This window comes from Pavona decussata, unplaced genomic scaffold, assembly GCF_977016875.1.
Source record: "Pavona decussata unplaced genomic scaffold, jaPavDecu1.1 SCAFFOLD_383, whole genome shotgun sequence".
NCBI lineage: Eukaryota > Metazoa > Cnidaria > Anthozoa > Scleractinia > Agariciidae > Pavona > Pavona decussata.
Genome location: NW_028145756.1, coordinates 836,006 through 862,714, shown reverse-complemented (window position 1 = coordinate 862,714; position 26,709 = coordinate 836,006). Strand labels below are relative to the sequence as shown.

The 26,709-nt window shown below is 37.7% G+C and overlaps 1 protein-coding gene across 4 annotated transcripts in view; it reads left to right on the top strand.

Moving 5' to 3' along the window:
• Positions 1-23,400, top strand: part of LOC146451863 (uncharacterized) — a 47,022-nt gene extending 23,622 nt beyond the window's left edge. For 3 of the 4 annotated variants that reach the window (XM_085098583.1, XM_085098582.1, XM_085098585.1), the window contains 10 exons: positions 1,419-1,490; positions 1,689-1,760; positions 2,182-2,250; positions 5,607-5,678; positions 6,971-7,042; positions 10,595-10,651; positions 11,715-11,911; positions 16,772-16,891; positions 18,636-20,150; positions 22,854-23,400. In XM_085098583.1, the coding sequence (XP_084954709.1) occupies positions 1,419-1,490; positions 1,689-1,760; positions 2,182-2,250; positions 5,607-5,678; positions 6,971-7,042; positions 10,595-10,651; positions 11,715-11,911; positions 16,772-16,891; positions 18,636-20,150; positions 22,854-23,029 (2,422 nt within the window). In that variant the 3' untranslated portion in view covers positions 23,030-23,400. The remainder of the gene's footprint in view (positions 1-1,418; positions 1,491-1,688; positions 1,761-2,181; positions 2,251-5,606; positions 5,679-6,970; positions 7,043-10,594; positions 10,652-11,714; positions 11,912-16,771; positions 16,892-18,635; positions 20,151-22,853) is intronic. The other variant, XM_085098584.1, reaches the window with a different exon arrangement.
• Positions 23,401-26,709: the final 3,309 nt, after the last annotated feature.

The following is a 26,709-nucleotide window of genomic DNA, read 5'->3' as shown; positions in this document are numbered from 1 at the left end:
CCAAGGATCAGAGGACCTGCCTAGGATTAAACAAAAACACATGTCAACAGAATCAGTGATGAAATTGGATCAGACAAATCCTTCGTGGTCCAAAATCTTGTGATTCTACGATGGTGTTAGGATGGCAGACTGACCTAAAGAGAGGGATAGGGAGGTTAACAACGACCTAGAGACGGACGGTGGAGGCAGAGAAAAGACAGGCGGGATGGTATGACTGAGAAACGGCAAGAATAACAGCCGGAGAGAACAGCCTGGGGGAGAATGGCACAGCCTTATACGCTTCCTGGAACGAGGAAAAATGATGATGACTTTGTCTCAATTTTCACCCATTTTAGATTATGCGATTGAGTCTTTTGAGCATTCTTTGTTTTGTTTGTATTTTATGCGTCAAAAGACACACACATATATACAGAAATACTGCATGTTTTTACTGAATACAGAAAAAAAAAAAATTATTTTAAGAAGTACTCCAATTCTCAAGAGATCTGAAATGGTTGAAACCTAAATCTGAAACCTAAAACGGTTAGGGAAAAAAATCCCGTTTCCATGACAACCAGTGGATGATACATCGTTTGCTTCCTTCACTCCTAGCTAGTTTGTTCGAATTTCGCGTGGTAAAATTGCGCTGTTTTCGGTAAAGAAGAAAGAAACTTCAAAGTATCTCTTCGTAAAGTCAAAACAAATTCTGTACGTACGTTTGGCCAATTTCTGCAATTATCATTTTTGTCATTTATTGTAGTTGTCCATGTATAATTCTCCCTAAGATTTTTTGAAGTACAAATACCAGCTAAATCCTAACATTGAGCCAATTTTCAGAAGTTCACCGTGGAAAACTCGTTAAAATAGCATTACTTTTCAGCCTAAGACTGGCATTCTTTCGCGAACCAGCATAACGAAAATTCCCGTTTCAGTTATAAAACTACGCGCGCTGGCGCCACTTAAGTACCCCGTCGCCGCGCGCCAAATAACTGTATGGAGTCACCTTGAGCATCTGATCAAAGTTTTCAACTCAGGTGTTACCCGGTCTTTTTCTCAGTTCATCTTCTCTGATCTCTTCAATGTTAAATTCTAGATCATCGCCAACTAACATTCCAACATCACTTAGTGTGTTGGCTGAGTTTCTCTGTCATCAACTGGAAAAAAATTCCCCCCCCCCCCCCCCCCACTTTTCATTATGGCATTCTTTTCTCGTTATCTTTCTTGATCACGCTTGTGGTAAGAGCATGGTTGGGTGATGCTTTTTGAGGCGCCGGCCATACCAGAAGATTGTTTGTGGTTGGGCCTTCATTTTCAAACCAACCTCTTCGGCTATAATATCCAGTTACTTCCGAAACGATACGGACGATCAAATAATTCTGTTTATATTTTCCTTTTTTTAACTTATTACCTTCTAACACACTGCGTTCTTCTATTTCCAGGGAATTGTCCTCCAACAAGCTGAAGTCTCTACCAGATTTTGCATTTTCTGGCTGCAGTAAATTACTAAGTTTGTAAGGGAGCTTATTTTACTTGTTTTGTTTCTGTTAGTAAGGCACAGAGCAACTTTTGGTTTTAAGGTCTTTTTTGGATTTGAGCCTCCTATCAATTGAGCCATTTGAGATTAATGCGGCACAGAAGTGAAAATAAATCAATGAGACAGAAAACTTACCTCATTTTGTTAATATTTTTCATTTATTTATTTTTTCAAGGCTTCTTAACTTTAACAACATCTCAAGAATCAACCGCCACACTTTTGCTGGGCTTAACAACTTGCATACACTGTAAGTTTCTCATTTCTTAATATAAGGGGCTGGAAGGTAAGGATTTTTGTTGGGTATGAACTGTGAATCGGCTGCAGTAAAGGGAATTAGAGCTGAGGCTGGAAAAAGTGAACCGTGATCAGACAATATATTTTTTTAGAAATTAAAGTTTTAAACTGGAATGAAGACTAGTTTCTAATAATTTGCAGTTGTCCAATGTATTACTGAGTTATTTGTGTTTCGCAATTTTAGTCGATAATTTTTTTACTTATTCTTTGAAGCGAAAGAATGAATTTCAATCTTTGTGAAGATTAAATATTTCCTAACTCTCATTATGGCATGTAAGTCGTTTATTTAAAGAGAGTAGCCCTCAGTGCTCATCTCAACTTAGTAATAAACTTGTGGCCCTCTCTCTGATTTCTCCTTTGTATTTGTTTACCAGGATGATTGTACACAACAGCTTGAGCTACATCCATGCATACGCTTTCGCCAACACGTCGCTAAAATTATTGTAAGTAAGTCAAGTTCCTCAGAAATGACACTGCCTCAGGACCACATCCTTCACAGTACTTTCTTATAACAACTGTTATAACAACTGTTATCACAGGTGCCCCAAGCTCTATGAGCCTCACGGCGACTATTGCGTAACGGCGAAATTTTAAGGATTTGTATGGAAAAAAACGATTCCTACTTCAATTAAAAATACCAAGGAGTTTTCATAAAAACAATTTCCCTACTTGAACTCCTTTGTCAGTTGTCCTTTCTCCTATGTGGTTATGGTAGCGATTTAGTGCGATTTCAGTGAGTTTTAGTTCCATTGCTTTTCTCTCTACATATTACTGAAACCGCGCTAAATCGCTCTTATAACATATATGGCAAAATTACTGAATGCTGATTGGTCGAAATGGAGGGCATTTTTTCCCCTTCATTTTTAGTTTTACCGAGGGCAAAATTACACTCTCCTGATTGGTCGAACATCGAAAATACTTGCTCCTGATTGGCTGAGTGTGCCACTTCATCATTTAGTTGGTTTCTTCATTTTGTGCCGCAACACTGAGAAACGGCAAAAGATTATTTGTGTCAAAAGCTAAAAACTTGATCGAATTTGTTTGGTTGAAAAACTGAAATCATTCATGGCCGCGACCAAGTCAGCTTTCGCTACGGCTTCTTCTAACGAACGAATAACCGAATAATTTATAACAGTGCCCTTTTGATGGGAAGAGGGAGCAGGTCAAATTCAGTGGAAGAAATTACTCTGCAAGTTCCTTCTTTGAACCGGATTTTTTAAAAAAATTTTTTTACATCTTTATTGAATATAAATCCAATACCGTAAACATACAAATACATTAAAAAAAAGGCAAGTTGTGGAGTTATGTTCTCCCTTTAAGAATTGAATTTCCTTAATAAACTTATAGTCAAATGCTTTTGACGTAGCCCTAATATAAAAAGAAACAAAGAAGGAATAGTTTAGTCAATACATTCTATTACTTTGACATTTCTCAATACCATCTACTAGAAAGGGAAAACCTCATTTATCTTCTTTTCACTTAGATTTGTGAATAGACGGTTATTATTATTATTATTATTATTATTATTATTATTATTATTATTATTATTATTATTATTATTATTATGTGCAGTTAAGAAACATATGTATGCTAAAATAGAACCACATAGGGCGCGCAGCGTAACCTATGCGATCTTAAGGAACTAGCCCCGTGCTGCTCCAGAAATTTTGTCCGATACGATAACACAATGTTAAAACTCAAATCCAAATAACTGATATACTCGCGTCCCTTCGCTAGGAGGCACCCAGACAGTCTCACCTATCCTAGGGGTGATTGTTCACAAAGTAAAAGTACTTGTCTGGATATATACTGGCGCTCCAAGCTTGGCTTGCTTTTGTGGTAGCCGAACTTTTTAACACAGCGCTAAAACACGTCTACACTACTCGCCTCCATTATTATTATTATTATTATTATTATTATTATTATTATTATTATTATTATTATTATTATTATTATTATTATTATTATTAAATAGAGAGGAAACAGGGTGCCACAATTTTCTAATTTCCATTGAAAATAAATCTTGACGGTTTACTATGTTTATCGATCTGTGTTCGTGTGATTTTCAAGTGGCAGAAAGCTTCACAGTGCAGGTGAATCAATAAATTAGGGTCTTACATTTGGTTTAATTGTTGTTAATTTGCTCATGAATTAAACTTGTATTTTCTGTTAATTACATGTTTATAACAATCAACTTTTCTCGTTGTGTCTGTTTTGTACGCTAAGAAATAGGTTAACTGTTTGTTTGTTTGTTTGTTTTGCTTACGGGTTAATGTTCTTACTCCGGGCAGGAGTGCCTTGCCCTCTATGTTTCAAGTACGTAATCGCAATGAGTCCTCGTAGAATAACAATTAGTTTTCACTCGTATTTTCAGAGCTTTTGTTAATTGCCCTCGTCGCGAGAGCTTTAAAAATACGCGTGAAAATTAATCCTTAATTCTACGAGGACTTATGCGATTACATATACCAAAAACCACACGGGACAAAGGAAAACGACGAGGGAGTTTAGGTAGTGATATTTTTGTTGAAAACTCCTTGGTATTTTTAAATTGAAGTAGGAATCGTTTTTTCCAATAAAAATCCTTATAATTTCGCCGTTACGCAATGGTCACCGTGGCGCTCAAATTACAATACTCACGCAAAGATCACGGTCTCTATCTCTCATAGAGCTTGGGGTACCTGTGTTGTTATTATAGCCTGCTTCTGTCAGCCACGTATACACTCGATTGCAAAAACGTTGACACCCAAAAAGCATCAACCGTGAACGATGAGACACAATGGCTTTTTGGGTATAAGTGTACTAAATTTATTTGCATTCTTGTGCGACGGTTGATAACCAAAATTAGTTGCACGTGGTGAATAATGGAAACTGTCCAAGCTTCCCTTATAGTGTAAAGTTGGCCAACAAGGGTTAATTTTTAAACTCTACACACAAATCCGTTGGATCTCAACGTTAAACGGTTTATGCTTTTTAGGTGTCAAAGTTTTTGCAATCGAGTGTTTTGCAATCGAGTTTATGAAGCTTTGGGTTAATATAAGGTTCAGTTTTGCATCTAAGCTAGCACTTTATACCCAAACACTTAAATAAACATTTGATCAGGAGGGATTTGCTGAAGCAAAGGCATACAAAAAACCAGGAAAGATTTATTGTTTGACGTTTCGGGGTCATCGTGACTCCATTATCAAGAGACTATTAAAATATTATGCAAATAAGGATATGTGCAAGATAAGCATAAATTAGAATAAACGGCCTAAACAAACACCTTGGCGCGGATGGAATCCGTTTGCACGTTCAGTGTTGGTCTTCAAAATTAAGAGCTGACAAGAACCACTAAGGATCAACTGAGGTAATCAGTTCCAGTTTTGCCTAAACGTCACGATTTAAACTTTCATAACTGATTCACTGACCCTTTATAGACCATGTCACGTACGATCTCAACAGATTTTCTTGCTTGTTTTGTGTCACCTTGCTGTGCATAGGGTCATGTTTTTGACCCATGTCAGGCACTAGCTTTCTTTTCGCAAATTCTTAACTTGCGTACATTGTCTTTCTTCTACGAAATCTTCCACTCGTAATTCAAATGGCTTTTATTTTTTTTTACCAGAAATACAACTAGTCTTAACTTTGGCCAACATTTTGAAAACGTGCCTGCCGCATTTTTCAAACAATGGTCGTCTTGTCAAATACAGATTTTATCAACACGATCCCGGTGCCAAGCGTCGTCTTCGTATGAATACTCCTTACCGTCGTTGCCGAAAGAAGTATTTACGTTTATTTATTTATTTATTTATTTATTTAGGTTTCTCCATAACAACGCGATCAAATATATTGACGGCAACGCCTTTGGTGGTCTGAGCAATCTGAAGTCACTGTAAGTTTTGTTTTTTCAAGTTGATGTTGCTTTTCGCTCTAACGTCAATATGATTGTAGCCTAGTTTGATTTCCACCTATTATCAATAAGCACCTTTCAATCTGAATGCCATTTTTTCTTCTTCTTCTTTTACAATAAGCTTTAAGTTGCGTAAGCATGATGCCTTGTACAACATAAGGTTCATCTAAATAATCTAATTCTAATTATTTTTATTGAAGGGTAAACAAGAGTGACAACTACGTTAGGCGTTCGTTCCCCAGAACAGAACTTGCAATCGAATAATTGATGGTTTGCATGTGACGTAATGGCGGCCATGTTGGTGTACAGGAACAATGAGATTTTTCTCCTCTGGGAGTTAACTTCCATTCTTATGCAAACTGTGTGAACAAATTTTCTTTTGTGTTGTACACCAACATGGGTGCAATGCAAGCCACCAATAAGGACATTTGCGCCATTTTCTTCTTCTTTTTTTTTTTTTTTTTTATCAAAGGTTTCATTCCCTCCACAGACGATGTCGAAAACGAAATGATTGATCAGGCCCTGTCCACAAAAAGGGCTGTGGCGTTAATAAGCTGTCTACTTCGAGAACATCTGTGTACCAATTCACCTTTATACCAATCCGAAGCTTTTTATTGAAGGATACACCAGGGTGACAACTACGTTAGACGTTCGTTTCCCCAGAACAGAACCTGCAATGAAATAATTAGGGCAATGGCGCCATTTTTTCTTAATTTTATCAAAGGCTTCATACCCTCCACAGACGATGTCGAAGACGAAATCAGTGACAGGCCTTGTCTACAAAAAGGGCCGTGGCGTTAATAAGCTGTCTCCTTCCAAAAATAAAAGAACAAAATATCAAGTAATTCTCTCAACAGATGAAGGAACTATTATTGAGTTTTTCAAATTGTTCAAGTCATATGAGAACAACTTGGAAAAATTGAAGTGGTCTGTTCTATATTGCAATTCATTCCCAACTTGACCAATCGTAGCCAATACAAAGACACATATTTATAGCTTCCGTATAAGGCCAGCAACGTAAATTTAGCGAACATGAGTCATTAATTATTTTCGGTCTAGATGAATTTGTCTTTAAGCATTGTAAGGTAATACTTAAAATGTATCTCACGTCCACGAGATTTCTACGTTTGATTCTTTCATCCGGCCTTACCTGCCTGTTCAATTATATGGCGTACTATATAAAAATTATAATCTTAGAAATCATAAATAAGTGGATCATACATTATGTAATTATAGTATAATGATCTATTTACATCTTTATCCTTTTATTTCAGGACATTATTCAGCAATCCCCTTGGGTTACTACCGCTAACGATATTTAAAGAAATGTCCTCCAATACGACATTGTAAGTTCTGTGGAGTCAAAATATAAATCTGTAAATGCTTCCTATTCATTGAAATTTAATGCGAGTAGTAGGTAATGCGGGGAATTAAATCCCGTTAGTTCCTTCCCTTGGCCTTCCCTTCCTTCCTGCATACTAATAAGTGCCTTCCTTCATACTTATTAAGTGCCTAGTCAGTGTCTTCCTGCATACTAATTTTTGACTTCCTCCATACTAATAAGTGCCTAGGCTTACTAATGAGCGTCACTCTAGTACAATAAAAAACAATAAACTTGCGTACACTTCCCCACTAATAGTTAGCACGGATTGGATCTTAAGATTTGCATTGTCAGTTTGAATAAAAGCGCGCTTTCTCTTGATAGCGTCACTCTTGCAATCCGTTTGCTGGGAACTTTTATCTCCGAAATTTCAGGTTATTCGTGACGATTATCGATCATTACCGTTAAAAAACAAAACACACGCACATATACACAAAGTGGCGCTGAAAACTCTATACTTCAAGTTTGTTTGACAATTACAAAACCGTTTTCTCCTATCGAGGAAATGAAAAATTATTAAAGTCTCGGCTTTTCACAAACCGTTAGGCAGTTAATTATGCGAGTTCGCAAGCCCAAAGCCGCATACAAATTAGTTCAGCTTTGCTGGAAAAACCCCAAGGGAGAATCTTGACGTATTAGTATATAAACAATTTTATATAACTTAACAAGGATCAATTGAAACACGCGACTTATAATTGCTTGAACCTTACAAGAGATACCGTTTTAAAAACTTTATTTAAAAAAAAAGCAATGTTTGTTTTCCCTCCACCACCACCACCGCCACCACATTTCTATTGTTTTCCCTCCACCACCACCACCACCACCACATTTCTATTGTTTTCCCTCCACCACCACCACCACCACATTTCTATTGTTTTCCCTCCACCACCACCACCACCACCAGCACCACCACCGCCACCACATTTGTGTTTCTGGCTTTCAGATCAGAAACTAAAGCTTTTGCGTAATCTCTTTTTTCATGGTCCATTAGCCACTAATTATGCAAGCATGCAGTATGCACAATAGACAGCTTAAGTCTATAGAAATAATTAATTAAAACATCAATTAAAGCACCCGAATGATTAATACTTGCTATTAAACAAGACAAAGTCTTTTTGAGAGGCCTCAAAAATTACTTTATTGCCCTTAAATAGAGGATACCAAAAATATAAAATTATTTAACTACCGGAGATTTTAAATGAATTAAAGTAACTTTCAACTCTATATCCGATTCGCCGAGTTTGTCTCCTTAGTTTATCGTAATAATGCAGAAGTAACTATTTCTATTTTTGCTGACCTTGCCTCCTCCTCCTCAATTCTATTGTTTTTACTCCTCCTTCTACTACTACTACTACTACTACTACTACTACTACTACTACTACTACTACTACTACTACTACTACTACTACTACTACTACTACTACTACTCAATTCTATTGTTTTTTAACCGTAATGGTCGATGATCGTCACGAATAACCTGAAATTTCGGAGATTTCGGATTGCAAGAGTGACACTATCAAGAGAAAGCGCGCTTTTATTCAAACTGACAATACAAATCTTAAGATCCAATCCGTGTTTACTATTAGCTAGACTGTTCACAGTCCCCCTATTTTTCCCGTGGGATTTTCGAGACCGGTACGCTTCGATGGAACCACCGCCATCTTGGTTTGTAAAGGCGAGCGCGATCTGGGGAGAGTGTCTAAACTACTGAGGGGAGCGGGAGTGGGTGTTAGTATAGTGAGGGAGGGGAAGCGAAAAAATAGAGGGACTGTAACAACTTCTCACTGTCTCGCGTTCCAAAGGCCCGTTGCACCAGCAACGGCAACACCTCATTGGTCAATTAGACAATAGTAGTTCTGAAGCGTTGACAGCTCAAGACCGACGTATCTTTCATCGCCAGTTCCAAAAGTGGATACGGCTGGCGTGCAATGTTGTGAAGATCGTTGGGAATGTTTTGATTTTAATCGTTTGTCTCGTCGGCTTGGAGGCCTGATAGTTCTCAAACATCCTCATCGTCGCTCACATCTTCCAACAAAACGTTCAGTGTAAAATTCGTCTCAGTACAGGTCGATACGGTGGACGGAACTGGTTCAGAATGGTTGAAAATCAGCGGACGCTTGGCAGGCGGCAGACTGCAGTTTTCCGTCTCTTTGGACTGCTTTGAAGCAGATGGCGGACTGTAGGGACGACTTTTTTTTTTTTAACAATTCTCTGGGGCAAAACAACACACACAAAGCGCTTGAAACGTTGTTGATCGTGGCTTTCGTCGCAAGCGCTATTGCAAACGCGTGAAGATTTCCCATCTTGTGGATCCACTTCAAGTCCAAGGTGAGCTTTTAAAAGATCGGCTAGAAATGCTGGCAACTCCAGCTCTTTCCAGGATCTTAAACAAATTTTCTGTGGAAATGCACTTGTTTTTCTTCCCGAAATCGCCGACTGCTATTTTAAAATATTAAAATCTTACAAATGCGGCATGTATCTGAAGGTTTCGCTGTTAGCTTCATGTGTTCCGCTTGAATTGAAATTCACTTTGCAAATAGCTGATGTACTGTACTGTATTTTCATGCCTATCCTCACTCGAAAGACTTTCGCAAATTCATTTTACTTCGCAACTGTACTTTGTTTCGAAATGGTGCAGAAACTGTACTGTAACAAGGACTATCATATTTCCTTCAATTTGACATGTTTATCTCTGGGGAGTATATTTTTTAGTTGATTCAATTATTCGAGGCGACAAAGTTTCGGCACGCCCCTCGAACACGAGACAGTGAGAAGCTGTTACAGTCTCCCTATTTTTCCCGCCGCCTCCCAACTCCGCTCCCCTCCCCTCGGTAGCTTAGACACTCTCCCCAGATCGCGCCCGCTTTTACAAACCAAGATGGCGGCAGCTCCATCGAAGCGTACCGGTCTCGAGAATCCCACGGAAAAATAGGGGGACTGTGAACAGTCTAACTATTAGCGGGGAAGTGTAGCCAAGTTTATTGTTTTTATTGTACTAGAGTGACGCTCATTAGTAAGCCTAGGCACTTATTAGTATGGAGGAAGTCAAAAATTAGTATGCAGGAAGACACTGACTAGGCACTTTTAAATTAGTATGGAAGAAGGAAGGGAAGGCCAGGGGAAGGCACTAACGGGGCTTAATTCCCCTCATTACCTACTGCTAATGCGCTTAGATGATAATTCAACTGAATCCAGTTGACGCGGAAATAACAGTTATGCAATCTTACTTAAGCGCCCCTCAGACTTCACGAACCTTGCAAAGGCCACCATATCATTAATCAACCACGATTCAGAAATTTTCAGCAGTCATGATTTCGGTATCTCTCTTTAGACCATCAATAACAGATTAATGAATTGTGTACAAGTTGTCGATTTAAACTTGCGGCTGCTAATAGATAGCAGTGTATTGAGGTCAGTTTACGTTTTTCCATAAGTTCAAAATTGAAATGACATGCTCTGGGACATTTATCTATATTTTGATGAAATTATTATATTAAATTTGCAAATATTTTTACAGGGCTATATCATGTAAAAACCTTCATCAGCTTTCTCCAGGGAGATATCGTGTTTTAATGTGAGTAAAAAAGTGTTTCAATGTGAGGAAAAAACACTAAATTTATTACAGGGTAACTTATATAGTGAAGAAGTTCCCTAAAAAAAATTAAGGATAAGCGATCAAGGAATTCGAGACTGTGAGCAATCGATGTCATTGAGTTAACGAAAACGGAATAATAGCGTTTAAATTAAGACATTTGCGTACATATACCTCGTTGTATTTTGTAGCTTTTACGGTTCATCCGTACTTAAAAATCGTACCATAACACAGAAAAAGTCTTTTCGGGTTTGAATCATTAATTTTGTTCCTATATATGCCCTCGAAATATTCACTATTTGGGGCAAAAAGCTGTGTTTTGTGATCTATCAGTTCATTTCTTGTCAATTTGCAACGACTTTTTAAACTTTAGGCTTGGTGAAACGCTTGTTGGGACTCACATATTCTTAACACTTCCATTCAGGTTTGCTTGTTTCCCAACGTGGGTACAGCGCAGCTAAAGAAATAACTAAAAGAAATAATGCCCTTATCTTCAAATTGTTCTCAAATATCGTCTTCGAGATAAACGAAGTTTCAATGTTACTTTACTTATTATTCGATAAATCAGTGTTAAAATATTGTTTAATGTTACGGCGTCTGTCACTACCGGGATTAGATAAAGAGTAGTCTATGCAGCAAAACCTAGATCAGCAATATGGATAATTGGCCTGATGTCACTACCTGAGGGTACTAATTAAATAAAGTGGGCTATACGAGGAAGTTTTACCCGGAACAGGAGCCTTTTCCACTGTCATAACTACAAAGGGATCGGAAAGGGAAAACAAGATATGGAATCACTTTGTGTGAAAGGATAGCAAAGTTAGACTGTAGATTGAAAGAGAAGTAATTTAAAAATGCAACTATTTCAAGGGGAAGCAAAACTGACCAGAAATTACAACGGTTAGAGTGAAGCCTCCTCGTACAAAACGTTTTTGACAACATCCCCCTCTACACACGGCATCTCTAACTAGTTTTAGAACTGTATTATTTGGAATGTATTTCAACAAAACGTTTCATGGTTGTTGTTGTTTTTTCTTTTCCTCAGAGAATGTGCTCCATCGTCGTCATTCCATGTGTGTCTTTACGACAATGAAAGTCGAAACAAAGCAGCTCTTGTGCGTACAGGCTTCAAGTGTCCTCAATGTAACCCGAAAAAATATATTGGTAGAGGATGTTACAACTGTACGTTTTGCATGGCCGGTACTTATAGCAATGAAGAAACTTGTGTTCCATGTCCTGCAGGTAATTATCATTTAAAAGTGCAATTTTAAAGGCCAATGATGGTAACAGACGTTTCATTGATTTTAGAAATTGATCCTCATGCACAGCATCAAGAAAACAATATGGTTTATTAAAGAAAATATCTTTTGAACCTTTAGCCGATATCATTAAGTCTCTGAGTACTAAGCCAAATTGACACTGCTGCACGGCTGCAGTTCTTGGAGGACATGCTAATTGCGTGGTCATTTTGTCACCTGGTGTTGACTTGAATTTGAAAAAATAATGTAGTCCCCTCCATCATCTCAATGATAACTGTGTTTTTCAAGAAAATCAATCGTAAAAAGGTTTCTTTCCGGACATAATAGTTAAAAATTGGCTTCTGCGGTCGCAAGATATATGCGTTATTGACCAAGCTTGTTCGGTCAAGATGGCTGGATATTGGCTAGTTCTGTTTATGCGTTTTTTTATGCGTTAAACATAACGAGGCCAATATCCAGCCATCCGAACAAGCTTGGTCAACAAAGGATTTATTACATGCCTTTACCTTCAAGTTAAAACTACAAAAAACAGAACAGGAAACTTCTACTGGGACAGAACTTCTTTACAGTTTATTGGTTTGAATGTTCATCGATTCGCACCTCCACATTTCTCGTGTTTTTACCCATGTAATTAGCACCGCAGTCCCCTTTACAGACCACATGTGACCTGTGACTGTTTTTGTCTTTAAGGTTGAAAAGACTTTTGATTTGTCTTGTTTTCCAAAGGACGATGAAAATGTGTTCGAAATCCGTGAAATTGTTCAGCTTAGAGACAAACGTCTTACTAAGGTTTTTTATTTCTTTTGCATTAAGGGAACTTGATGAAAATCTTTCTATGCTCTTCAACTGAAAGGGAAACTCGGGATAAGATTGTCATCTTCGGGTGGATCTTGTAGAAAATTGTTCACTGTGTGAGAAATAACACGCTTGGGGTATCCCACATTTAGAAAGGTTGTTCCACTGTTTTGATGTCGCCATCAAAATTGAAAGAAATGCGGTTAGCTCTGTGGAGGGCACCAGTAATAAAAATTCCTTTTCCATTTGGTGGGGATTTCTGATTCAAGGTGGTTGATAGTTTTCTCGGTTTCTTGAAGACTCTGCAGTTGAACTTATTAGCGTAACGTAAGTAAATGCAGTGTCGAGGAAATGGTCGGGGTTTTCTTCGACAGTGAAAATCATGGTAACTGTTTAGACACTCAAGTACTTCATCTGGCCTTACCTTTTTCCTTTTGGAAAAACAATCATCAACATACCGGTAGTAAAACGGTGGGTTATAGGATCGGACAACATCTGACTCCTGTTTGGCCATGAAGATATTTGCGAGGACTATATTTGCGGTTTCCCATACCGTAATTGAACTAAACTATAATTTTTCTCTCGGATTTGTTGCGATGAAGATTATTTATTGTAGGACTGGCTCCGCGAATGGGCAAGATAAGTCACATCCTGTGCTGTGTAAGCTACCCGAGCGGGCTAGATGGAGCTCTTTCCCGCTCGGGATTACCCGTTGCCCGTTCGTCCCGCATGGTTGAATCCACGAACAATGCAATTATTTTCTTTGATTTTAAAACACTCACTAAAATATTCAGAAAACTCTCAACATCTGGCTAAAGAAAAAGAAAGGGACATCCAATCATCTTGGTAGCTATTATAAAATGTGACGTTGAATCGGTGAGCTACTCTATAACGTCAAATCTTATAAACATCAATTTTGTAAAGCTTGTTAACTTTGTACCTGTTCATTTGTGTCTGAAGCCGAGTACTAAATTAATTAGTTCTCCCGTTTTGCATTGACCATATTTAAATTTTAGCGTTGTGATAGTTGCGTTAAGTGTTTCTCTAATGGAGTTCAGAAAAGTGTTTTCTCAACGGCAAAGAAGATCGTAAACAACAACTCCTTTCAAAGTTTCGCCTAGTTTGTAATTTACCCGCTCTATTTTTTGGCTTATATTTGCATAAAATCTATTAAACATTTGCATATGTTTTCAATATGCATTGGTTCATTCAAGAATTATCGATTGGAGGCCGAAAACTTTGTAATAATGTTTATTAAGAGCGCCTGTCCGTAAAAATCAAACATATCGCGGCAAGGGTGGAAAATTCGATTTCTTTCATATTTTAATGTCAGATAGGCTAGGATATAACTAAAATCACTGTATAGTTTTTTCGGTGAAATATCCTTTTATTTCAAAGAAAAATGCAAATAACGAAAATCCGTTAAAATCGTCATTTGAGGCGCTAAATTATTACTAAGAATAGTGCTAGCCTGCAACTGAGTGATAAATTAATATTGGGGCTTACCAAAGATGAAGCAAGCAAGGAAAGACGAAATTCATTAAATAAATCTTTTTTTTTTTTTTTTTTTAATTTTGCAGTTCTGTGTTTCAGAACCTAGAGTATGTACTAGTTCCAGGACTAGTACTGAGTGCAGCCTTCAAGCATTTTAGTCCTCGCCCATGCCCATGACATAGTATGACAACTAGATGCCTGCAATGAGGGATATTTTTGGTTTCATACTAGGATCTATTGCATTTAAAGATGGAAAGAACTAGCTAAAGGATGTGTAGTGATCTTCATCAGTAAATACTGATACTGTTTAGTAAAATCTTATTCCCCCCCTCCCCACCCACGCAATGGCAACGCTCCCAACAACCATGCCTGTGCGCGCAAATGAGTTCGCGAATACATAAATTATCTGGATTTTAGCAAGGGAAAAATAACATAACGAAAGGTATCACTTTTTTAATTGTTGTTGTTGTTGTTGCCTTGAGCATCTTCATGTTCAGTTATCAAGCAATTTACATTTTCACCCTCCTCCACCCCCCTAAAATATCCAGGACATTGTATTGCGTGACGAACAAACAACTCCCTGCAATGCAAGATAGATAAAGATAGACTGAAAGCGCCGACATTTTTTGTCATTCTAGCAGCGATCAGATGTAATGTTTTTGTGCACTGTAAACCAAGCAATACTCACAAATGACTTAGCCCTCGAAGACGATGCATTCTTGATGAAGTGCACCGAAAGTTGTATACCTGCCAACTTTTTTGAGTCAAACGCGTGAGATTTTTGTCGCGTCACGACCGGGATTTCCGAAAACGTCCGAGCCACTTCTGAAGATTTCCGATGATTTTCCGAAGACTTGCGAACGATACCGAAAATGTCCGAAGATATTCCGACGACTTTTGAGCACTTACGATTCAAACGGATTGTAGCCGTTTGAAAGCTTTTGCAATTGTTATAAAGAGCAAAAAAATGATACATAACAAATCTGAAATGAAATGAAGTTTTTTTAGAACAGCTCGTCCGGATTTGTGAGTCAGGCGTGAGAAATTGTCCTTTATGCGTGAGATCGATGTTTTTAGTCCGCAGGCGTGAGACTCACGCATAATGCGTGAGAGTTGGCAGGTATAAAGTTGATCCAAAGATTTGTATTCCACGAGTTTGCGTGGTGACTACATCGGACGTTTAATACAAACTGCCGGCTCAAACTTATGCGACGGACGACCAGAGAATCGTGCTAAAATGGCATTTGGACCTGTCTTTAAGCATATTATAAGGTTAGAACATTTCGAAATGTTTTTCTATGTGCTTACTTTAACAAAATATGGGTCAAGACATGAACACGGACTAAAAATTATGTCTGACCCGCGACTTCAAAGTTTACCGCGGGGGGTCAAATATTTGCATTCTGTACGGACTTTGAAAAGCTCTCACGTCGCTCTTCATCATTTGCCCAAAGAAATTTTTACAGGAATGTATAGACCATCCTTCTAAAATTCAACCACCAGAAGCTTAATCGATTTGAAGGTTTCGCACATGGTGAAAATTAATTTTATTCACGAAGTACTTTTACTGCAGTGAATTGTATGCCTTCGAAATTAAATTATTTCGCATACACAGAACGACGCAATATTTCCCAAAATCATTTCAAACGGATATTTAAAGATTGTAAAAAAAGATTTTAGTGTTTTAAAAGCGGTAAAATGATTTGTTCTCGCACGCGAGGCTCTCAAACCCGTGTAATAATTTAGCGCCTCAAATGACGATTTTAACGGATTTTCGTTATTTGCATTTTTCTTTGAAATAAAAGGATATTTCACCGAAAAAACTATACAGTGATTTTAGTTATATCCTAGCCTATCTGACATTAAAATATGAAAGAAATCGAATTTTCCACCCTTGCCACGAAATTTAAAATTTGTCTGATTTTTACAGACAGGCGCTCTTAATTACGCCACCGCGAGATCAGCTATAAAATGGCGAGTTTGGAGTTCATTAAAATCTTCACGCACTTGCGAAAACCTACCTTTTTTGTGCGTACTTAATAATTATTTACTTCCTTTAAGCCATTGTAAAAGAAGATCCTTAAAACAATTTAGGATTCAAAATTTTTCATTTTTCCATGCTTATCTAAATATAAACTGAGAACAAATCCTACTACCCGTCACCTGCGCGAGAATCCGTCCCATTCTTTTAGTTGGTGAATACTTTGTACGGCCTAATCTTTTTACAAGCGCAGAATTTAATGATCCAAGAGTGGAGCCCCAGTCTGAAAAATAATTTCATTCTTACGTACGTAGCGAAACTTCCCATTGGTGAACACCTAAAGCATATAAAATATGCATGTATTTGGTCTTCTTACTCTGAAGATGACTTAATTAGTCGAAAACGTTCGGTTACTTAGGCGTTTTTTTTTTTTTGTACTTTTTAGCCTTGTAAAGTAGCATTTTAAATGACTAATTACTGGCGAGCAAAGTGCTGGAAACTGTTGTGTGTCACCTTAAACTATAACAATATAAAGATGAAGGAGATTTAATACTTAACATGGCATATTTGCAGGTGGTTTCTATCAGGACGAAATGGGTCAAGTTGCCTGCAAGCAATGTAGCATAGGAACTTACGTACCAGAGAAACTTCACCCCGGTAAAAGTCCAACAGACTGTCAGGCATGCCCATACGGTGAGGACCTTGATGTTAAATACATACGTGACCTCGATAGAAGTAAATTGTAGGCTCCCATTGATCGTGAAATCATTACCAAGTAGAAGTAAACTGTTTTTCATCTTATTGCATGCAGTCGAATTTAGTTTTCAGAACATATCATTAAGGTTGCGTTTTTTTATCGACAATTCTGGAATAAGAATGGTTGGTACGAAATGCTAGGAATAATTCGGATTGTCTACATAAAAAAAAACCCGTCGGTCCTGGCCGAGTAAACATTGCGTAACAAATTTGGCGGCCGACGAACAGGCTGCCATTGCAGCCGTTATCGCAGTAATTTTCCTTTTTACTTTTGGTACAATGAAATTAGAAGCAATGTTTCATTTTGTCCAAAAGTGTAACCTGATTTTTTCCCTTGTAGAGACGTATTTGAATCCGCAGCGCTCATCTCGCCGTCCGCCATCTTGGATTTCATTCGCAACATTCTGTTCATTCTGCCCCTGGGAGCAGAATGGATGGAATGGCATTCTGTCCATTCCGGAATAAGAATGCGGAATAGAAAAACGCGCCCATTTTACATTCTGTCCATTCACATTCCAGAATTGTGAATAAACGCCCTAAGTTTATCAGTAATGAATTACACTAGTAGTTAAGAGTGTCAGTTGCGAAGAAAGGTCGATGGTTTGAGTCTTGTATAATATAGTGGCCTACAGTACAGTCATTGTTTTGTCGCAGATTAGAACTGTGCTCCACATGATAGTTCTCCAGCTCTGTGACCAGCTTTACGAAGCCCTAGCATAAATAATAAAGTGTTTCCTAGGCATTGTTTCTAAACAATAGTATATTGTTGGCATAACGACAGACTAGTAGTGTTGGAATAATAACTGACTTTGTTGTAAGACACACATTAACTTAGCAGGCTATTATAAATCCTGCCCCTTTCCCTCAGAAAATCCGGCTTGTGAAACCAATTCACACCGTAAAGAAGGTGCTAATTTTCTTCTAACTGTTTTTTTTTTTGCTATAAAGGAAAGCGTACCATACCAAACATTGTGAATATTGCCATGTTTTGTTATGATGCATTGTCGTAAGCTGTGGTTTTTGTGCTGATTGCTTCGGTTGTCATTGTGTACTTGCCAAATGGCATTAATTAGTGTTAGAATAATCGAGAACGATAGTGTGAATTAAATTTCTTGTTTTTCTTTCCCCTATGTCGGTTAATCATTTTAAAGAATGTTCGTAGTAGTAGAATAGATATTTTGGATCATTATCAGTAGCTGGGCACAGACCCCTCTATAAAAATAGCCAATAACAACAAAAAACCATCCTATAAAAATCAGTGCAAACAAACGACCCTATATAAATTCGTGTTTTGAAAATGCGCTGATTTATTTTACAACTTTTAAGACTCATTAAGTGCATCGCTTTTAAGAGTCCCTACAAACGTCGATCGTAAGAGTCCTTATAAAGGTCGATTGTAAGAGTTCGTATATAAACGCCGATTGTAAGGGTTCCCGAGCATTTACTTACGGATCGTTATTCACACATCTACAACCATTAGCAGGGAACAGAGTCTTGTAAGAAACTGTGTTCTGGGGGTTGTTTTACCATCTTGGACTCGGCTTACACGCTTAACAAACAGCTTAAAAGATGTTAATTTAACATTCTTATTGTAATTTTCAACAACCTTGTTTGAAATATGTCTTCTAAATGCAAAATTTGTGTCGTTGTCTTGAAATGGCTTATCATTTTCTTTTTAAAGGTACCCTTTCAACTTATCACGCTGGTTATCGTGCATGCAGATGCCTTCACGGATTTTACCGCCTGGATCGTTTTGGTCTTTGCTCAGAATGCCCGGCCCACGGCATAGATTGTGTCAACGACACAGCGTTTCTAGCGCCTGAATATTTCTGGAAATGGCCAAACGAAACTAACATGGACATTTATAAGAATTTCGTTGAAAACATCAACACTCTCGATAGTGAATACAACAAAAACTTTAACAGATTTCCTGGACCTCTGCCAAAACCACTACAATGTCCCTATACTGGTTCTTGTACTGGTGGAATCGACTCATCATGTCACGTCGGATACAGAGGAACCTTGTGTGCAATGTGCTCTAACAATCACTACTTTCGATTTAACACATGCCTGGAATGCCCAAGAATGGTTGTTACTATCATTTCATGTGTTGTAGTAGTGTTCGCCTTTGTTGCTGTGTTTCTGCTGGTTCTCTGGGGAGACTCAAGACGCAGAGAAGACAACCGTACCGTTGCAGATGTAGTCATGTCTTGTTGCAAAATTGTAATTGGATTTTACCAAGTTATTTCTGGTATCTTCTCAGCACTGGTGCGTGTTCAGTGGCCCATAGCATTGATCTCTATGGAAAAATATTTAAAGTTTGTTGAAGGAAATGTTTTCCAATTTGCACCATTAAGCTGCGTTCAAACTGGATTAAGACCAGATCCATTCTTAGAATTTGTATTAGCCATTGGCACTAACATTTTAGTTGTTTTACTGGTTTTCCTGTACCTCTTCCTAAAGAAACACTATATAAACAAAAAAGACATTTTTAGGAGCCAAAAGATAAGGGAAATATCGCATTTAAGGAAGTCATGCTATCGCAATGTATTATTATTTCTTCTGTTATCATACCCAATGACAAGCAAGAAGATTATCCACATTCTCCCTTTGCCTGGAGTATGTGTCAACATCTGCTTCAACCAAGAAAATAGCGATTGTGTTTCCCTTCTGAGGGCTGATCACTCCATCCATTGCTTCACAGCTCGACATAATTTCTTCTGGAAAATCGCTGCTGCATTTTCACTCTATCCCATAGCTTTCCCTCTGCTTATTCTATTCCTCGTTTACAAATACCGGCATTCAGAAACAGAAGAAGAAGTTGCTTTTGGTTTCAGAGTGTTTTTCGAAAACTACAAAGAGAGATATTGGTTTTGGGAGACAATTGAAATGTACAGAAAGCTTACTCTTATTTCATTGATCCTTCTTTTCGGATCGGAAAGTCGCTCTCAGATTGCCCTAACCTTGGTGACAGCAAGTGCATCAGGAATTTCCTACACCCTCTTTCGACCCATTAAAGGGAAACTTGAAGATCGCCTCCAAACATTTGTCTTATGGACAATATTTTTTAATGTTTGCCTTGGTGCAATATATTCTGAAAATAACGTCCACGGAAATCACAACAAAGAAAGGGGATCCATCTTTATAAATGTCTTGTTCGTGATCCTTAACGGTTCCGTGCTGATCTTTGCTCTTGGTAAGTCTCGTCTTACAAAAATTTTAAAGTTTTAGTCATCGCAGCCTTCCAAGTTGCAATGGCATTTGTGGAACGTTATTTATAATGTCCGTTAATCAGTTTCGTACGACTCTGATGGAGTCACCAGTCGTGTATTATTTCACGTTCCATGTAATCAAGCCACTAAGAACATTGGTCCACTTTTACAGCAATATTATTCTAAACAATGTTCATGCAAGAAGCGGCTCAACGGCTAAAAACTGGATGTTTGCTGAGTTGCGAAGCAAGTTGCAGAAAATGGTTTACACTATGCAAAATTAAAAAAAAAATTGTTGTCACCTTTCCGCAATTGTTGCAAATTGTGAAAGACCGGTGTCTGTTTTACCAGCATTCTCTAAAATCCTAGAGAGAGTAATGTACAATCGTCTTTTAATGTTTCTTAATAATCATAACATTCTCTCTGACAATCAGTATGGTTTTCGCAAGCATCACTCCACCGCTTATGCTCTTGCTTGTTTATATGACAAAATCTCTTCCGCCATTGACAATAAGGAATGCACAGTTGGTATTTTTATAGACTTGTCCAAGGCCTTTGACACCGTTGATCATAACATTTTGATTTCAAAATTAGAGCATTATGGTGTTCGTGGCACTCCACTTAGATGGTTCGAAAGCTATCTAAGCAATAGACAACAATATGTGGAATTTAATGGCGTTAGGTCGGAGTCTTGCGAAATTAAGTGCGGGGTGCCTCAGGGTTCTATACTAGGTCCCCTACTTTTCCTACTCTATATAAATGATCTGTGTAACGTGTCGAAGGTCGTGGACTTTATTCTTTTTGCAGATGATACAAACATATTTTTCTCCCACAAAGATTTTAACTTGCTTCCTGGAATCTTGAATTCTGAATTGCTTAAATTAACTCATTGGTGTCGAGCAAACAAACTGTCCATTAACTTTAAAAAATCAAATTTTATGGTTTTTAGACCACCCCAAAGGAGGCAAACACTTGATATATCTATTCAAATTGACAACAATGCAATTAAACGTGTGAAAGAAACAGTATTTTTAGGTGTTATCCTCGATGAGCATTTGTCATGGAAGCCTCACATTCTTAGTGTTTCTAGAAAAATATCAAAATCAATAGGTATTATTTATAAGTCTAGTTTTTGCCTCCCCAAAACCTCCTTACGTTCCTTGTACTATAGTCTAGTTTACCCTTACTTAATTTATTGTGTTTCTGTGTGGGGATCGACGTATCAGTCTAATTTAAATCGGATTATTGTTCTGCAAAAGAAGATAATTAGAATAATATCAAAAGTTTCTTTTGATGCTCATACGGGTGTTCTTTTTAAAGAACAGGAGATTTTAAAATTCTCTGACATTTATTTATACCAAATCGGTAAATTTATGTATCTTTTTAAAAGAAGCTTACTTCCAAATTATTTTCGTGATATGTTTACTCTTGCAAGTCAAATACATTCTTATAAAACAAGAAATTCCAACCTTTTCTATATACCTTATTGTCGAACTAATCTTCGAAAATTCTCAATTCGGTTTCAAGGTCCTTCGTTTTTCAACTCGCTAAGTCGTGAAATTCAAAACAGTGAAACTATCAGTTTGTTTGGCAAAAGACTTAAAAAATTCCTTCTATCTAAGTTAAATTGACTCTTTGTTGAGCTACACACCTTTTCTTTACCTTTTCTTTCTTTTCTTCCTTTCCTTTTTTTTTTTTTTTTTCTTTTCTTCTTTTAAAAAAAAAAAATTTAATTGGAAATTTCAATCAGTACCCTTAACTTCTATGGTTTATCCAATAGTTCTAGGAAGCCTATAGTTAATAAGCCCCCGGCTTCTATATAGGCTTCCTAGCCTTTAACACATTTAATATTGTAAATAGTCAAGTATGAATATTGTAATAGTAAGAATATTGTGTGTCGTCTATAATGTATTTATGTTGTATTTTTTTGTTAATGGCAAATAAAAAATTGAATTGAATTGAATTGAAAAAAAAGACAGACGGATAGAAAGACTTTATTTTCGCGCGATGAAAGTTGAAGCTGCAGTATCTGTAGAACGCTGCTATAAACACCCATTACACATGCGTTTGACCAAAGGTAACTGTTGAACGATGATATAACGCGTGCCAATTTTCTTGTTCTAAAACATTCTTGGACTGGGGTCATTAGGCAGCGTACAATACCTCCGTAGTGTAGTCTTTCCAAGGAGGCAAAAAGTTCAGCATTTGAGAACAAGCCCATGCAAATCGGTGCGATCGGGCACATGCAGAAGCCTTTGCTAATCACCATGGCTTTATTGCCTCGCTGTACTGTCTCAGTCTTGATCATTCAACAAGTTTGGCAAATCAGTGAGGAATGTTTCAAAGCATGTCATATTGTCTTGCAGTGCCAACACATGGCTTTAGCCGTTAGCTACACGAGATAGAAAAAGTGCAATCAGGAGTGTATCTTTTGAGCGTCAAAAATGTATTCTTTATTAAGTAATCTACATATTCCCTATTTATAAATAAATGTAAGAGTAGAATTATAATAGCGATGATAAAGAATTTAGTATGGCATAGATTCAGAACAAAGTGTAACGGGAAGGATAAGGAAAGTCTTACGTGTCCATTGATCAACACGGGAAGGGAACATCAAATTGCAAGCGACTTTTTATTTCCGTTATCGCGAAAAACATTATCAAACATGGTTTTTTTTACCTTGTTAGGTAAAGGAATCCTATATCTAAAGTCTACATGGAGAAAGGTGTCTTCTTGTCCAAAGCGTGGCTTCCAACTGATCACCCGTGGTTGTTTGGGCTGTTGTCGAAGAGAGAGTCGGCTGGTTTCTATGGAAAATTTTCCTCAGTGGGGCATTGGAGAGGAGTTGGACTTTGCAAGCTAATAACTCATAAGCTGTATAAACATCGTCTGCACATATCATGCTAGGCTGGATTTCCCTCGCCCTCGGGTGCGGCTTTACTCGCGTTGGCTCATTTCCCGAACAGCGGCTGCTAATCGAGCCTAATATCATGCTGTTTGTACATTGTTGGTTAAATTTACACACGCATAGCCTAAGCCCCTAGCGTGCTGTTATTTTTTTGGGTCGCAATCGCTACTCGTTTGCTACTCGCAAGCTGTAGTGATGCCTAAGCATAATTAAGGAACGTAAGAAATTAGTTCACGTAAAATTCAAAGACTTGTATTCTTTTCATGGTTGTAGCTAGCATGAAGCACGCCGAGGTACTTGCCTTGTCTACGTTTTTTCCCCAAAATCGCATTTGCAATTGCGCCCTGGAAGCTTAACCGTCATAAGATGACCAGGTTTATTAGGGAAAAATGAAATTATTCTAGGGGGGCAATCTGTTGAAATTTAAATGTGTGTCTCAACAAAAATTATACAAATGCGACTCATACTAGAATGCAGAAACCTAAACAGTAGTCTTTACTTGATCAGTGGTACTCACATCAACCTATTTCAAAGTAATAACTATTTGGTCCAGCATCAGAATGTTAAGTGTCACAGAAAAGTATTGGAAAGAGAATAAAGTGTTTTTTTCCCCTTTATCTAAAGATCAAGTCACTTGAGATATGTAATATTAAGTTTCGTCTGCCTGCTACTGATCACCATTTGTATCGTCATGGAAAGTACCCTAAGAGCAGAGAACCTTTCGATCTTCTTGAGGATCTTTGCTTGCAGGGTAGATTATAAGCATCTGGTCAGTGGATTTGATCCTCGTTATTTCCCACCGAAAGGACATCTATAGTTCCGGGGCCCATTGTAGTTCCAGGGCGATTTCCATTCAAATCAAGTGGAACGGCCAACGTTTCACAAAAGTATACAAAAATCCCGACAACCGATTGGTCCTTCACTGATTCAGACGTACAACTTTATTCATGAGAAGAACTTAGTGCATGAATTACGTATGTTAATGTATTTCTGAACTACAGTGCTAACTCAGCGTAATCAGGCATGCAGAAACTTTGAGACCTGACGCAACTTTAACTTCCAACGGGTTTCAGCCGAATTAAAAAGAGAACTAGGCCGCAGAAGACGTTCACTTTCAACCTCTTCTTGAAACGCTCAAACAAGAATTTCCGCCGTGAAAGAGCAAGTACATCCTTTTTCACGCTCTTTTTCTGTGTGAGATACAAATTTAGATGCCGTTCAGAAGTGCAAAATTTCATAATATCACCAAGTCAATATGACATTAGTTTCTAATAGATCGAAATTCGTTGTTAACTATTATAAAATTCTTTTCTAGAGATACGTGCACACCCAAATATATACTCCATTCAGTCCAATAGCCATTATCAAACATCAAAAACGTTAATTAAAACTCCCACATTTATATAATTTCCCCCGCATTGTTTTCTATGGGCCAAAACCTGAGGAGGCAACCCTCGAGTCTCCGCGTAATAGTAATTGGAGTGAAAATGTAGTATCCTTTTAGTGAAATATAAAGTTCGTATACCAGAAAAGATCTCGATGTTGCCTAAACAGGGCATGCACGGAATAAATGGGTAATGATGACGTAGCGTCAAGTAAATTCCCGAACGGAATAAATGGATAATAGTGACGCAGTACCTTCGTTGAGCTATCAGACTAGACCAGACTGCATTTATTTGTTAACAAGGTCGCGAAGTGCGGATGAATTTTCCGATTGTCATTTTACGCCCATTAAAACCTCGAGAGAAACCGCCGAATTCAGGGAGTTTAAAGCGGAGAAATGATTGTTCGAGGGCGTTCAAAGGACTATTTGATGGCCATTTAAAAAGAGGAATTCGAAGAGTTTATGAATAGCAGACTTTTCTCCGTAATGCTCGAGTGCTTTCTCGAACGAGAAAAGTAACGTAATTAATGTACATGCTTAACAGTGAATTTGCTTTTGAATATATTTTTGATCAAGATTGACTGGTTCTTTGTTTTCCAACAGCTCTCCCGATAGTTTTTCGTAACAGCGAAGTGTTTGAAAACCCTGCACCTTTCTGATAAATTAATGTTCCTCAAAATGACTCCACATCGAGTAGAATTGTTCGTTGACCCCGTTCGCTGTTATCGAGTAATTTACCTCGAAGCGCATATAGATCGCGTTGGCTTTTAGATGTTTCTTATCTGAACACATTTTTTGTTTGATACTTTTTGTCTCTCTTGCTGTGTACCCCGAAAATAATCAAAGCCCATATAATATATAAATAAATTGATCTGACGTGACCTATTGTGATTCAATTTTAACACTAGTGTGACAACATACATAAATTTTTAAGTCGTCGACCCAGTAAACAACGGTGAGTTTTGTAAGAAACTTGGTTATCATAAACCATTCCTCCCGGTTGAGTGTTATTGCTAGGTCAATAAACCAGTGATCAAGGATACATTGCGTGTCAGTCGCATTGTAGTGTTATTTTTGTATTTAAGCGCTCATTACTTTCCAGATCTTCTTCGATTTCAAAGAATGTCCATATAATTACGCCATAAATGACCAATCTTGTCGGATGTCAACTGAAGGTACGAAATGCACCACATCATTTCCCAAATACGATTTCTTCGCGCAACAGATCGCAGATGAGTGATTTATCAAGAGATCAGTCATTATTATATGGCAGTAAAACTTCTGGATGCCTAGATTACCTAAACAATGATTGGGCGGCCAGCCTTAGCCAATCAATGTAACGACCAAATTACAATTATTATTATTATTATTATTATTATTATTATTATTATTATTATTATTTGTAGGCACTATAAAGAACTTCGCTGAGTGGATCCAGACTTTGAAAGGTCCCCAAAGTAACAGTAGCAAGGGGTGGCTTGAGTGTTTGATAGCGCATAAAGTTTAAACCGTTATTTCTCATCTCCTTCCATTTTTCGCTACTGTTTGTTTAGATTGAGGTTCCCTCGCTAACCATTGTCGAACTTCTTTGTTTCATTTATTAGACCTTAAGATCGAGGTTTTTCGGCATCTCCCGCGAACTGCGAACGTCAAAAAGTTATGAGACCAGTGCCTTGCCGTCAGGTTTGCGGTTTGAGGTTCACGTTTGTACGACAATACCACGCTCTAGAGGTAAGGGATTTACCGCAAGTTTTTTTGCACCCTAAAACATCACAATCCCACGTTTGAGAGGAAATACTACTTTTTAGAACTATTTCGCTTATTAATTATCGAGTTTTTTTTTTTTCATAGAAACGTAATTTTGAAGACGATTTCTCAGCTAAAACAGAAGTGAACGAACGAATGAATTGAAAACAAACATGGCAGCCGGCTATTTGTTGCTGGAACTGTTTTGCTAGTCGGATTACTTTGTGGTTAAACTACGATAAACAAAGTAAAATAAAAGCAGATTTCTGATGATATGTGAATGCATGCTAGAAATAAGAAATCGAGATCTTCATCGCTCGAAGACGAGCCTTCAGAACAGCTATCATCCAGCTGCATAAAGTCCAGCAGATCTCTGTAGTCTCGTCTGATTTGAAGAGGGTCAGTGATTTAGTGTTCTGCTCTCATTAACCAATAAAATCCAACAAACACATCAAAATTCACATCTCACCTTGGAGCAGCAGCCATCTTGTTTTTGTGCTAATTT